A 13,742-nucleotide genomic window follows, 5' to 3' on the forward strand; every position below is an offset into this window, starting at 1 on the left:
ATTCCTAAAAGCCTTGCCAATATAAGGCACTGAGTCTTGGTGTTGACAAGATTAGTATACAGCACATTTCATATCAATAACAAGGCCAAAAGTTTGTATGCTGCTTTATTGTATGCTACAGCCAGTGTATATAAAATAGTTAAACCTTGTGAAACAGAAATCCATGAAAATTCAGAGAGGTAGATGTTAAGGACTGACAAATAGAAGATTGTATACTATGGCACGTGTTAAAGAGAAGCTTTTATACAGACTTCAAACTTAGTTCTCTTGAATATTCACTGGTTCATGAAAAGTGGTTTGAGAAACCTAGTGGGAGGAAAAAAAAAGAAGATAAAGTATCACACAAGTAATTTTTAAAACACTTTTTATCACTAATACCTGCACAAGGAAAATTTCCTTTTTAATTTTTGGAAATGGTTTATGTTCTGCCTATTTTGTTGGGTAATAACATATTCTTTAAATCTTGAACACATTCAGTTTATCTTCTGAGATGCTGTGCAGTAGTGGCAGTGAGGCAACACCCCTGATGTCAACTACCAACCCTTGCTGTGCTATAACATAAGAGGTGTGGTAAGTTTAGGGGTATGATATACTTTAGAGTCATGATGAGTTTGTTGGTAGTCACCCCATCATGAATCAAACCCTCTCTAGGTGGCTCACTTGAATGTCAGTCTATAAAGGGTTAAGCCGAAGCCTGTCTACCTGTTTACCATCACCAAGTATTAGAGAATAAGAAAGAATACAGTCTACAGTATAAAAGGCACAAAAATCCAACTATCCTTTGATTTTACAACTGGCAGAAAAATCCTATTTTATGGAGTCTCATAGATTACCTCACTTAGATTACTACTGAAATATACTTTATTGTAATAAAAAGGTAAATATAAAAATGCTTAACATAAAAAAAATCTAAAGACCCTTTGAAAAAAGATGTCATCACTTCTATTCGCCTACACACAGAAAACACACCAAGGATACTGAGCATACTATGTCAGCAGCATAAAAAATGAAACCACCTTAATGCAGCCCATTAAGGATAGAGGAATGGGAGCTAGAGAGATGGCTCAGTGGTAAGAGCACCGACTGCTCTTCTGGAGGTCCTGAGTTCAATTCCTAGCAACCACATGGTAGCTCACAACTATCTGTAATGAGATTGGATGCCTTCTTCTGGTGTGTCTGAGAAACAGCAACCGTGTACTCAAACAAACAAATAAGATAGAGGAATGGAGGTTTATGCATACAACAGAATCCTGTCTAATAGCTTAAATGACTAAACTATAGAGGACAAACAAAACATCTCAAAATTGAATTGAACTTGAAATGGTAGACAACCAGTTCACCTTTATACTTATTTGAAGTTTTGAATTACTTCATAACAAACATTTAAGAGGTTTCAACAAAAGCTCTAGGGGGGAAACTTTAAAAATAAAATAAAACAGTTAACTTTGATTAATAAATAGCAAATAAAGTAAGGTCTGTTTAGCCAAGAGTTGCGCCACCACCCTTCCCTCGCCCCCGCCCCCCCAAAAAAACAACAACAAAAAAAAAAACCATGCCTTGTGTGAAAGACCAAACATGGGCAGTGATACTCAAGTATTACTGAAATTTCCCGGTCACTGTTTGGTTATTATACCTCTAAAGCAGACATGGCCCCAACATGTAGGTTATGGCCATGGCCTTAAACTTGGAAATTGATCTTAAGCTCGGCTCTTAAGCCCTGTGTACAATATATAGGACCTGATTTTACAAAAGACTTTTTAGTAACTCATAAAAATATGAAACTTGTAGAGCTGTCCAGTGAATATCGCCAAGAGCCAGAAAATATTAACACTGTTAAGTACTAAGATACTAGCTAGACTGTTAACAGTATTTCTTTACTGAGAACCTGTTACCGAAAACAGCTTCAATCCCCTTCTCCTTGGTGTTTTAAAAAACTTAGTCATATTAACCAATCATATTTACTGAAGAGTGCTTAACTTCCTGTATACTCCCAGATCTACAAAGCCTATGTAACAAGGTATTTTAGGAAGCAGCTTCCTGAACTTTTCAAGTCAGAATGTTAGTATAAGGGTGTGTACCACATAGTGTATTTTAAAAAAAAACTCTTTTTAAGTTTGCTTCCTAATTCAGTACTAATAATGTACCAAAGATTATAATGATAGTATCCTATAATTACATCTAAAATTAGCCAAAACAATTTTGTCAGCATCTGTGGAGAACAGTTTTTTTTCCACACATGGCATAGTCTAGGACATGAATATAAACTCTGATAGCCATATCCTGTCCAAGTCCTCAAATCCAGTTCACTGCCAACACAAATGTAAGTCTCTCTTCTCTCTTGCTTTACCTTTGCTTTGCTCCCCAGTTCTCTGCTATGCTACTTGTCCTCAAACCTTGGCTTTCTTTCCCCAGGGACGAATTATCCACAAATCCACCAGTGTACCCACAGAGTCATTCCTATACACTGGAAATCTGTTCACATTTCAATTTGACAGGCAAGTAATTAAAAAAGTGTTTTAGGATCTCCAAGTATTCATTCTGTTTGTGGCAGCGCTACACAAACACATGGCTGTTGGTAGCAGTGGACTTTTGAGTCTCCCATATCCTTTTTACAGTTATCACATCTCTTTAGCACTCTGTGATAAAAATAAAAACCAGTCTTTGTGATTACTAATCTAGTTTTCAGTAACCTTCAAAAATAAGGAATACAGAATGCCAACCAGGACTACTGGGATAGATGGATGTTGTCAGTGCTACAAATAAAAAGACCTAGCTAGTTCTTCCTTTGTATCAAAAGTGGGTGGACTTACCTCAAGATATATGACTACAGGAACGAGCAGACTTTCTGGGGTCTGAAGGGGTTTGTACTTGAAGACACTCCAGTCAGCAGAGGGTCATGCTGAGCATTCTGCAGACAGAACTGTTTCAAGTCTGCGGCTGCCTGGGAAACCTGTGACAGAAGAGAAACATCTGTTGGTTAAGGTTCTGGTGGTCTTTATGAGTCTGGAAACACCCAAAATAAACCTCACTTCAAAATAACTTCAAGCTAACAGTTCTATACTGGCTCATACTCAGAACACTGAGTAAATGAAACTGGTATGTAATGTTTTTTTTCTCCTTATCACAAGCATCAAGTGACTCAATAGTATAATCCCATTTACCTACAAAGCACAGCATGTCTTGTTTTTATATGATGGGCTGGCTGTTCAGCAAGCCTGGACAGCTCGGTTTGGGGAAAATAGAATTTGTTTTGTCTGGTGTAGCCCAGGCTGGCCTCAAACTTGCTATGTAGCAACAGCCTTGAACATTGAACATTTGAGCCTCTTGACTCTACCACCTGAGTGCTGGGATCCAACTAAGACTTTCTATATTCATAGGCAAACACTCAAACAACTGAGTCACATCCCCCAATTATCTTGCTACTAAGTAATACATGGTATTAATAATTCAACAAAAAGATCTTAACGTTATAGGGAAACTGTCTTGAAAGCAAACTGGAAAAATGCCCGTGACCCTAAGGTAACCAGCACAGAACTCAGAATTCAATGTTCTTTAGATTTATACCCATCTATATACTACCTTACATGTAAGAGTGACATGCGCTTACCATTAGATATATCCTGGTTAGGAAATACAGAATATAATGAACAGTACTGAAGTCCTATTTGGGTTGCACTGTATACACGTATCAACACTGCCGAATCACATTTGATAATATAGAGTGTTTCTTGAAGACAGGCTATTTAGAGGGGTTGTTAAACTGGGTCTGAGTTTGATCTCTAGAACCCACATATAAATGGAAGGAGAGCTCAAACTCTACAAGGTGGCCTGTTCTCTTAACTCCCCATGTGCTCACACACACCATGCATATACTTTATTCTCAGGTCACATGAAACAGGACAGAAGGTTGTCAGTGTCAGGTTCTATAACCTAAACAGTTGAAAGCCAGTCCAGCTACTTTGCAAAACCCTATCTCAAACTAGCTGATTGAACACAAATATTGACACAGCAAAGTGGGTGGGCATGCAGACCCTGAATAACTAAAACTGCACTCAAGCCATTTAATTTCCCTGTTTACTCTTAATTTCAGTTATCTCTAAGATTCCAACAAATGCCTAAGACCCTAGTGTTGCAGCCTAAAGAGTTAATTGCGATACAGATACTCTATATCAAAAGGTCCTAGATAATAGCTATATTGTGGCCAAAGGATCAATCCCCTGGATAAGTTTAAACTCTGCTTCAATCTATATGTGTTTGGCTTATACAACAATTTAGTATAAGTCCCATGTGATTCATAGACTCTGAATATTAGAGGTTCTTAAACCCTTGTACAAATAACCCACACCCTGTTTTGCCTCTTAAAAGTGGCCACTGCGGGTAGTGGTGGCACATGCCTTTAATCCAAGCATTTGGGAGGCAGAGGCAGGTGGATTTCTGCGTTCGAGGCCAGCCTGGTGAGTGAGTTCCAGGTCAGCCATGGCTACACAGAGAAACCCTGTCTCGAAAAACCAAAAATAAACAAACAAACAAATAAATAAATAAAAATAAATCAGTTTTCAATGTTACAGCATTTGGTTTGTTCTTGATGAGCAGTAAGCACAAAGTGCCTCTAATTCCTTTCCCACAGGATCCTCCGAGTACCACTATATATGGACTGTATCTCTAGGCAGAGAAGATCCTAAGGAACAGCAAGACACCTAAGGCTATGTGACTAACAGTACCGGAAGGAGGTTAAATGACAGGGAGCCAGGCGGACCTCAGTTTGAGGCCACCCTGCTCTACAGGGAGTCCCAGGAGAGCCAGGACTATGTGAAGAAAACATCTTGGAAAACCAAAAAATAAAACCCAGCATTCTAAACTGCAACCTTGAGACTTAAAATGGAATGGCTGCTAGTACCCAGGCCACAGTAACAGTCACTGTCCAGGTTCACACTGCAGAACTATTAGTCAGGCTTCCAAATGTCCTGATCTAACTGAGAGTTTGGTACAGCACTTGTTATTATCACCTAAACAAATACAAGTGTAAGTTTATGCTAGCTCTAAAATGTCACACAAAGAAAGCACCTAGCATAGACGTGGTACATAGATGATGTCAAATGGCATATCCCAGTTTAGGAACCTAGAAAAAACATGTAAATTTCCCAAGTGAGAAGCGCCTTGCCATGGAAACTTCAAAACCCTGTTTATCTGAGGTGGCTTAAATCATCCCAATCAGAAACCTTCCGAAGATTTAAGACACACTAGGTAAGATAAGCTAGGAGGTAGCACAGAGCAGCTAGGGTTTTCAAAGAAAAGAAAGTTATCCTCTGGGAGTATGCTGGTTTGACCCACTAGGTTAAGTACCAGTACCATAATTACTATATTCACCCGTCTTTCTTTCCCCAACCCACTGTTTTTTCCTTCCTGGCCTACTTTATGATAGTTAATATATATGAATGATGATAAATAGTTCGCTTCAAATTTCAGAGCTCTAATCTGGCCAAGACTGACTAAGTCACTTGGATGAAGTGAGAATTTGATTAGAGAAATGGAGTCCAAACCCAGACTGATGGGCGTCTCCCTATCCTAAGGTTACCACTAGGAAGTTAAGCAGTCTCTGACATTTCTACTTGAGAAAGCTAAATAGAAGCCTTCTCCAAAAGCACGTTAGAAATAAGGACTAGTCTGCTGAATACAAAATCAAATCACCTTGGAAACTGGCAGCTTCTCGAAGGGTGATTTGTATTCTTGTTGCTTTTTATAATTACCGGGAAGTGTTTCACATGTAACCCGACCTATTACATCAGAAAGAAGCCATATCTGTTTAGGATCTGGAAAAGTAACCAAACAGTCCTTCGAACAGCGTTTGAATACCTACTTGTCTACCAACACCGACAGGAGCCCCCCCCCCCCCCCAAGTTAGCCCAGACCGTAGGTAAGGCAACACGGGCCAGCGCTCGTCTGTTTCTCGGGCATGCGAGCAGTAAACGGATAGCCCAGCAAGGTCAGACGCGAGCACACTGTGGCTTTGTTCGAGGTTGTCCTGAACGAGGGTGGTGTCCTCAGACGCCCGGGACAGTCCGCAAACAAAAGTTGCTTATATGGCCGTCGTCTGGAGCTACCCGAGCGGACTCGCGTATGTTCCAAGCGCGAGTACTGGGGGGTGAGTCTGGGGTGAGACGGAAGTCGGTGGCGAGACTCGGCGTCCGGGACGTGCGGAGACTCGCCGGGGCCGCGACGACTCCGAGGGCGGCGGAAGGGCGGGCCCCCTCCTCGCCCTCGGCCCACGGCCCGGCCGGAGCAGCCGCGCGTCGGCTCGCGCTTCCCCCGGAGCCCACCGCCCGCCCACGCACGCTCACCTTCACGCGGTTGAGCCCGGCCTCCAGCCGGAGCTGCTGTACCACCTTCTTCATGGCGGCGACGCTGGAAGAACCCGACATGGCGCTCGGGACAGCCGGGCCGAATCGTCAGTCCGAGTAGGGGGCGGCGGGTCGCGGGACGGCGGGGGGCGGGACTCCGAACTTCGCCGAAGTTTCCGGTGTTGTGCGCGGCGCGCATGCGCGGCGCGGCCCCCTGGGCCCCGGGCTCCCCCGCGCGCGCGAGGGAGGAGAAGGGGCGGAGCGGCCAGTGGGCGCGGTGGCGACGGGGGCGGTACGGCCCGACGCCCGGCCGGCCGGCGCCTTCCGCGTCTGCAGGGGCTGGTTAGGGCGAGGTAAGAGGACGCCCGGGGCGGGCTCGGGAGCGCGGCCCAGGGGCCGGTCGCGGGAAGGAGGGAGTTCCCGACGTCGGGGCGAGGGAAATGGCAGCCAGCGCTGCCCCGGGGCGCCCCTGACGCGTCCCGACTCCTGGCAGCTCAGCCCTGTGTGAGGCGCCCTCGGTCAAACGGGCGGCGCCCGCCGCTCCCAGCCAAGCCCCGGGCCGAGGGCACCGCAACCGACCCGGGCCGCGGGACCCTGGACGGTCTGGGGCTTGGCCAGTCGCCGCCCCGCACAGCTTCCTGTCGGCGCCGTCTTTCGGGAATCCGTCCCGGTACTTTTAGAAATGAAGCGCTCGCGTTCGGGGATCTTCTGCTCCTTGGATGTCTCTGTAATTGCTTACTTCGTGCTTGGGACTGAATCCCAGAGGTTCAAAAGACTCAGAAGTGTTATAAGATTAAAGTTAGTTCAAGCTCCGCTGTCCTGTCGAGCCAGGAGTTCGTCACGCGTGCTTTTTCTTTGGGAAACTGAGAAAGTGACTTATGATTTGCTCTGGGCCAGCACATCGCTTCACTAAGCAGATAATATCAGTTCGGGGGCGGGGGGGATGTGCACCGGAAATTTGTTTTACCCAATCCTTAACAGTGACCTTCTGAGGAACTTCGGTTGCCCTAGTTAAGACGCTTTCTGGTTTTCTTGAAAATGAAATGAAATGAAGTTATACGTGTAAAGAATACGAAAGCTGAGGGTGGGAGATGGCGGTTAGAGGACCAGGGAGCTAAGCCCTCGTGCAGAGGACCGAAGTTCACTTCCCAGCACCCACGCTGGGCAACTCCAAAGCACCTAGTCCCGGGGCTACTGTCACCCTCACTAGAGCTGGGAACATCCGCGTTCACACACATACATTAATACATAATTTTAAAAATAAGCAGGCAGAATATCGTTTGTTTAAGACAGGGTCTCACTTTGTAGCTCTAGCTGGCCTGAAACTCCATGTAGACCAGGCTAGCCTCGAAATTCTCAGCCTTCCAAACACTGTGATTAAAGGCTTGCGCCACCAAAATAAATAAATTAATATGAACTGTAACACAAATATTTTACCTTGTTCCTTGTTACCTATAATGTATGCCAAAATAATGCAGATTTCTAAGATTAATGTGGAACTTAAAGTTCTACATTGTATTAGTTATAATAATACTTAAGAATTATGGAATGTGCTGGAAGGAATTTCAAAGAAGATTTTACATGGTACAGTACCCAATATTAAGGAAATGTTGAGGAATAAACAACTTTGTCTTAGCCTCAGAAAGTTTATTTTTTCCTTTCTCCAAACTATTGAATTAGGAAATCAGAGTGTATTGCTATCTCAAACACCAGATGTCATCATAGTTTTATAGTATGTCCAATAAGCAATATATATTGGGATAGGAAGAAAGGAAAAATAAAATTGCCTTTAAATTCGTTTACATTCAAAGCTATGAGTATTAAATGCTGTTCATGAACTATCAGTGTCTCCTAGTAAAAGCTTCTTTTTTTTTTAACCGTCCACGATGTTCTAAAATACTTCAAAGTTTTTACCATGTGTTTACATCTTAGATGATTAAAGATAGACTTTGTTATCAAAAGTAACTTGACACAAAGAGAACCTGTTAACAATGAATGGCAAGAAAACACCAGTAAATTTTTCTGTTTTGTGTTTTGTCAGTAGGACACTGCCAGTTTAAATCCACCTAGTTTCTTAACCTTATTCAGCTTTACTTCATTGGATCTGAGTTCAATATGAAATAAATAAAATACTTTCAAGATTCACAAGCCTTTTTAGTTTAACCACAAGCCAGGAGGTTTCAAAATGAGTTTCTCAGCGAATTTATATTACTTAGGGTGAGCATTCTGGAGTTGTAAGTTTACATTATTCTGCTTTATAGTATTTAAGGAAAATGAAGTTTGGGCAAAATGAGAGACTTCTAAAGAAATTCCTCCAGCGTAGGTTTCCCAATTCTTTTTCCTGTTACATGCATGCAACATATTTCTTTCTATGATTTTACTAATATGTTGGTATAATAATTTGTTTTCACAATCAAATATGGAACTTATAGGGAAATTTTGTTAAAGGAATGTTTGCAAAAGTGTTGAAGATAGCCAATATTAAGAGTTATATTTTTAGTTCAACATATATGCATATTATCACCCATTTTTGAGGGAATGGGGCATTAAATATTCTTACTCTAAAATGTTACATTTCTTTCCTTCTATCTTACCACACTCACCTCTTACTATGAGTTCTGTCTTAAATATACTTCCAAGGCCTAAATGCTAAAGCTTGATTGCCTGCCTATGGCACTGTTGGAAGGTTGGGCCTTTAGGGAGTGAGGCCTAGTGGAAGGAAGGCAAACATACCATTGATAGGAGTATCAGGACATTCACCTCATCCTCAATCTTTTCCTTTCTTATGATAAGCCTCAGTCCCTGCTGCGATGTACTATACTGCCGCAGCTCAAATCAAAGCATCATTATAAATAGACTTCATCAATTAATACTACAAGTCTTAAATATACCCTAATAGCATGTAGGTTCAGAGATGTCCCTAGGCACTTTGATTATTTAGCTAACACAAGTTACCTTTTAGGAGGGTTAGAACTTTATTAGGTCATCCATGTGACACAGAAATAGAACCTGCATTTATCCTGATCAGAGAGACCTATATCAAGAATTATACCCATCACCTGCCTTAAGGTTGACTGTATTCTGATTTCTCTTAGTTTAAAGGTATTGTCACTACCTGAATGATTTTAAGAACAGGAAAGGATCTTAAGCCCATTTTCTCATCAGATTTATGACTGATACGTAGACCACAATGAATGGCCTTATACAGTATGGAGGACTAGAACCCTGCTTTGCCAATGCTCAGTCCATTTGATTGCTTCCTATGGAGTTCTGATAGATGTAAATATAGCCTTGGCCAACTCCCAATTTTGATGGTTACTTGGGACTTTTAGTCCACTGAGTATCTCTTTGTAATTGCTACTATCAATAACTAAAAATTACTCAAATCCTTATTTACTTTGAAGAATACTAGACGTTCTTAAAATTTTATTTTAGCTCTGGAACTGAGGCTCATTTTTGATGGATCTCTGTAGTCTTCTGCTAAGATCAGATGTTCCTCATATTGTGGTGACTCCCCAACCATAAAATTACTTTTGCTGCTATTTCATAAGCTGTAATTTTGCTACTGTTATGAATCATAATGTATCTGTGTTTCCTGATGGTCTTAGGCAACCCTTGTTATACACTTATAATATATAAGATGTATTAAAAGGTGGGAAGCGTTTTTGAATTTTGTATGTTGTTTCTATTTGGAGGTCAGTATAAAGCAGTGATACAAAAAGTACACTCTTTTGAGATAGAAAAAAGCTTTCATTGTGTTAGTATAAGTATTAAGTTAGTGTAAGTATCATCAAGGATTAGCAACTTTGGAAATTTCTATTTAGAATAATACTTCAACTACTATGTTTTTATCATATACATATATATATATATGCACACACATACACACATTTTATCATTCATTGATATAAATTGCCATAAATTTTATGAGGTAAACCACAGGAAATAATATAAAAACAATGCCCAATTTATTTATTTATTTATTTTAGATTTATTTTATTTAACATAAACATTTCTAAGCTTATATTTTGGGTTTATATTAAAGCTTGTATGTTTTTCTCTTTACTCTTTGAACACATCAGAGACCAGAAATAGCTGGAATGCTATCTTAAACCAAAAATCTATTTAAATACTTATTTAATGCTGCTTAAATGAAGAAAGATATATTAAACATCCAAAACTCCACCTGATAACTATCCCATTGAGACACTAGTCAACATGTCGCTCAATCCAAGTCGACCATCTTCATCAGAGGTAAAAACCATGCCTATTATTAGTTTTGAAAAAAAGCAAAAAATATGAATGACATAATGGTAGATGCTAATTCTACCATGATCCCAACTTCCTGTGTCACATTATTGGATTAGGTGATTATGCTTCTTGTAACTCTAACTCACTTTCTCTAATCTTCTCTACATGATCAGCAATGAAGTAATCTTATCATTCTTCTTACTGTTTATCATCTGATAATGCTCTCATACCCAGCTTAAATTCTATAGGACACAGAATGACCCTAGCTTACACATTGACCACTTTTCAGCTCTTAACTTGTTGTAATTTGCTAAACAACATCCCTAATAAATATATTTTCCACCTAATCTTCTCTGAAGATCTGAGGAAGAATGTACAATGAGGACAGTTTTCATTCTCAATTCATAACCATGAGTCTCGAGTGGAAGATGTTTGCTGGAAGGTATTCGTGATATGTGTCACTCATTGACTTGTACTTTTGTACAAGTATTTTGAATCTTCTTAAATCACCATCACTTTTTTGTTCATTCTTAATCTACCTCAATCATGCTTTCACTTTTCACAAGCTTTTCACTTTTAAACACTTGTTAAATTCACCTCTTCATCCTAAAATTTATTATTAGGTATAATTAATTCTCCTAAACATACTTGAACTGATTGAATTCCCTCTTCCCTAATAAAATACATTGCTTCTTACATAGATTTTTATCCTGTTCATGGTTGTTCATTCTTGGATCTTCCTCTTCCCAATGTCTTTATAGTGGATCATCTCAGATATTAGTTCTCTCTCTCTCTCTCTCTCTCTCTCTCTCTCTCTCTCTCTCTCTCTCTCTCTCTCTCTGCTCTTATTTTGTGGTGACCTCATCCAACCTATAGATTTTAATACCAACTTTATAAGGCCTTCTTTTTTACTCCATCTAAGTTTTCTTTTCAAAATTCCAGAAATAAATATATTCAGCTGACTATTAGACATTGCTCATTGGATGCTCAATAAGCATCAAACCTAACATATCTAAACAGAAATTTATACTGCTTTCTCCTTTTCTCAGATGATGGCAAATCTGTTTTTTCCTTCCTGATGCAAATGCTTTTAGTTAATACTTGATCATTCTTACACACTCAACTCTTTTTTACTTCCAAAATACTGGGATTACAGGTGTACTCCACCATACACAGCTTCTAATATGTGGCTCTTGAATGACTTCCAAGCTAAAAAAAAAAAAAAAAATTGAGGAAAATTTAACAATATACTCTGAATATAGATCAGATGTTTGTTGACATTAATAAATGTTTTATGTGAAAATAAAAATGTTAGAGAAGTCTTTATTTACAGATAATGGACATTAAAATATGTAATAGATACTTTCATAGGAAATAGTGGTATCAGATTTACTGAAAAAGAGACAGGGGTCCATACACAAATATTGCTGGGAGAGAGCTAGCCTCCCATGAGTATGGACAAGCCTGTGAGCACAGGTAAAACCACACTGCAGCTCAGAGGGAGCCTCCCAGAACTCTTAGGACACAGGAAACAAGGAAAACTGAGGACAGGATCCTCTGGTTTCTGTCGGCACGCCAGAGCTGACTGTGTACCTTAGCTCTTCATACCCAAATTCCTCCCAGAGAGAAATGGTCTCCCAGGAGTATTGACACAGGATTGCAGGAGGGACAAGCCACAGTCAGAGACAGCAAGACCAGCTAACATCAGAGATAACCAGATGGCAGAAGGCAAGGGCAAGAACATAAGCAACAGAAACCAAGGCTACTTGGGATCATCAAAACACAGTTCTCCAACCATAGTGAGCCCTAGATATCCCAACACACTGGAAAAGCAAGACTGGTTTAAAATCACATCACATGATGATGATAGAGGACTTTAAGAATAACTCCCTTAAAGAAATACAATACAGGTGGATGTGGCACCCGCTTTAATCCCAGCACTTGGAAAGCAGAGGCAGGTGGATTTCTGAGTTTGAGGCCAGCCTGGTCTACAGAGTGAGTTCCAGGACATCCAGGGCTACACAGAGAAACCGTGTCTTAAGAAAGAAGAAAGAAAGAAAGAAAGAAAGAAAGAAAGAAAGAAAGAAAGAAAGAAAGAAAGAAAGAAAGAAAGAAAGAAAGAAAGAAAGAAAGAAAGAAAGAAGGAAGGAAGAAAGAAATACAAGAGACCACAGGTAAACAGAAGCCCTTAAAGGGGAAACACAAAAATCCCTTAAAGAATTCCAGAAAAACAACAAAACAAGTGAAGGAATTAAACAAAACTATCCAGAATCTAAACATTGAAATAGAAACAAGAAATCATAAAGTGAGACAACCCTGGATCTAGAAAACCTAAGAAAGAGATCAGGAGTCATAGATGCAAGCCTCACCAACAGAATATGAGAGAAGAGAGAATCTCGGGTACAGAACAATAGAAAACATTGACACAACAGTCAAAGAAAATGCAAGATGCAAAAAACTCCTAACCCAAAACATCCAGGAAATCCAGGACACAACGAGAAGACAAAATTTAAGGATAATAGGTATAGAAGAGAGTGAAGATTCCCAACTTAAAGGACCAGTAAATATCTTCAACAAAATTATAGAAGAAAACTTCCCTAACCTAAAGAAAGAGATGCACATAAACATACAAGGAGCCTATATTACTACAAATAGATTACAGCAGAAAAGAAATTCCTCCCATCACATAATCATCAAAACACCAAATGCACAAAACAAAGAACATTAAAAGCAGTTAAGGGTCAAGTAACATATAAAGGCAGACCTATCAGAATTACACCAGACTTCTCAACAAAGACTATGAAAGCTAGAAGATCCTGGAAAGATCTCATACAGATGCTCAGAGAATACAAATGCCAGCCCAGACTACTATACCCAATTGCCATAGATGAAGAAACCAAGATATTCCATGACAAAACCAAATTTACACAATATCTTTCCTCAAATCCAGCCCTACAGAGGATAATGGAAACCGCCAACACAAAGAGGGAAACTATACCCTAGAAACAGCAAGAAAGTAATTTTCTTTCAACAAACCCAAAAGAAGATAGCCCACAAACAAAAATAACATCAAAAATAACAGGAAGCAACAATCACTATTCTTTAATATCCCTTAAAATCAATGGACTCAATTCCCCAATAAAAATATATAGA

At 40.1% G+C, this 13,742-nt stretch overlaps 1 protein-coding gene across 1 annotated transcript; it reads right to left on the reverse strand.

The window, feature by feature from the left end:
- Positions 1-88: 88 nt before the first annotated feature.
- Positions 89-6,511, reverse strand: Gng5 (G protein subunit gamma 5). Its single transcript, XM_052178994.1, has 3 exons — positions 6,339-6,511; positions 2,811-2,950; positions 89-306 (listed from the first exon to the last, which is right to left on the reverse strand). The coding sequence occupies exons 1-2, from the start codon at positions 6,417-6,419 to the stop codon at positions 2,825-2,827; spliced, it is 207 nt and encodes a 68-aa protein (XP_052034954.1). The 5' UTR covers positions 6,420-6,511; the 3' UTR covers positions 89-306; positions 2,811-2,824.
- Positions 6,512-13,742: the final 7,231 nt, after the last annotated feature.

This window comes from Apodemus sylvaticus, chromosome 4, assembly GCF_947179515.1.
Source record: "Apodemus sylvaticus chromosome 4, mApoSyl1.1, whole genome shotgun sequence".
Lineage (NCBI taxonomy): Eukaryota > Metazoa > Chordata > Mammalia > Rodentia > Muridae > Apodemus > Apodemus sylvaticus.

Bases quoted from the DNA above. Each gene is read 5' to 3' on its own strand.
- Gng5 (XM_052178994.1), bottom strand. From the start codon at position 6,419: ATGTCGGGTTCTTCCAGCGTCGCCGCCATGAAGAAGGTGGTACAGCAG. The intron at 2,951-6,338 runs GTGAGCGTGCGT...CTTCTGTCACAG, and splicing joins CCGGGCTCAACCGCGTGAAG to GTTTCCCAGGCAGCCGCAGA.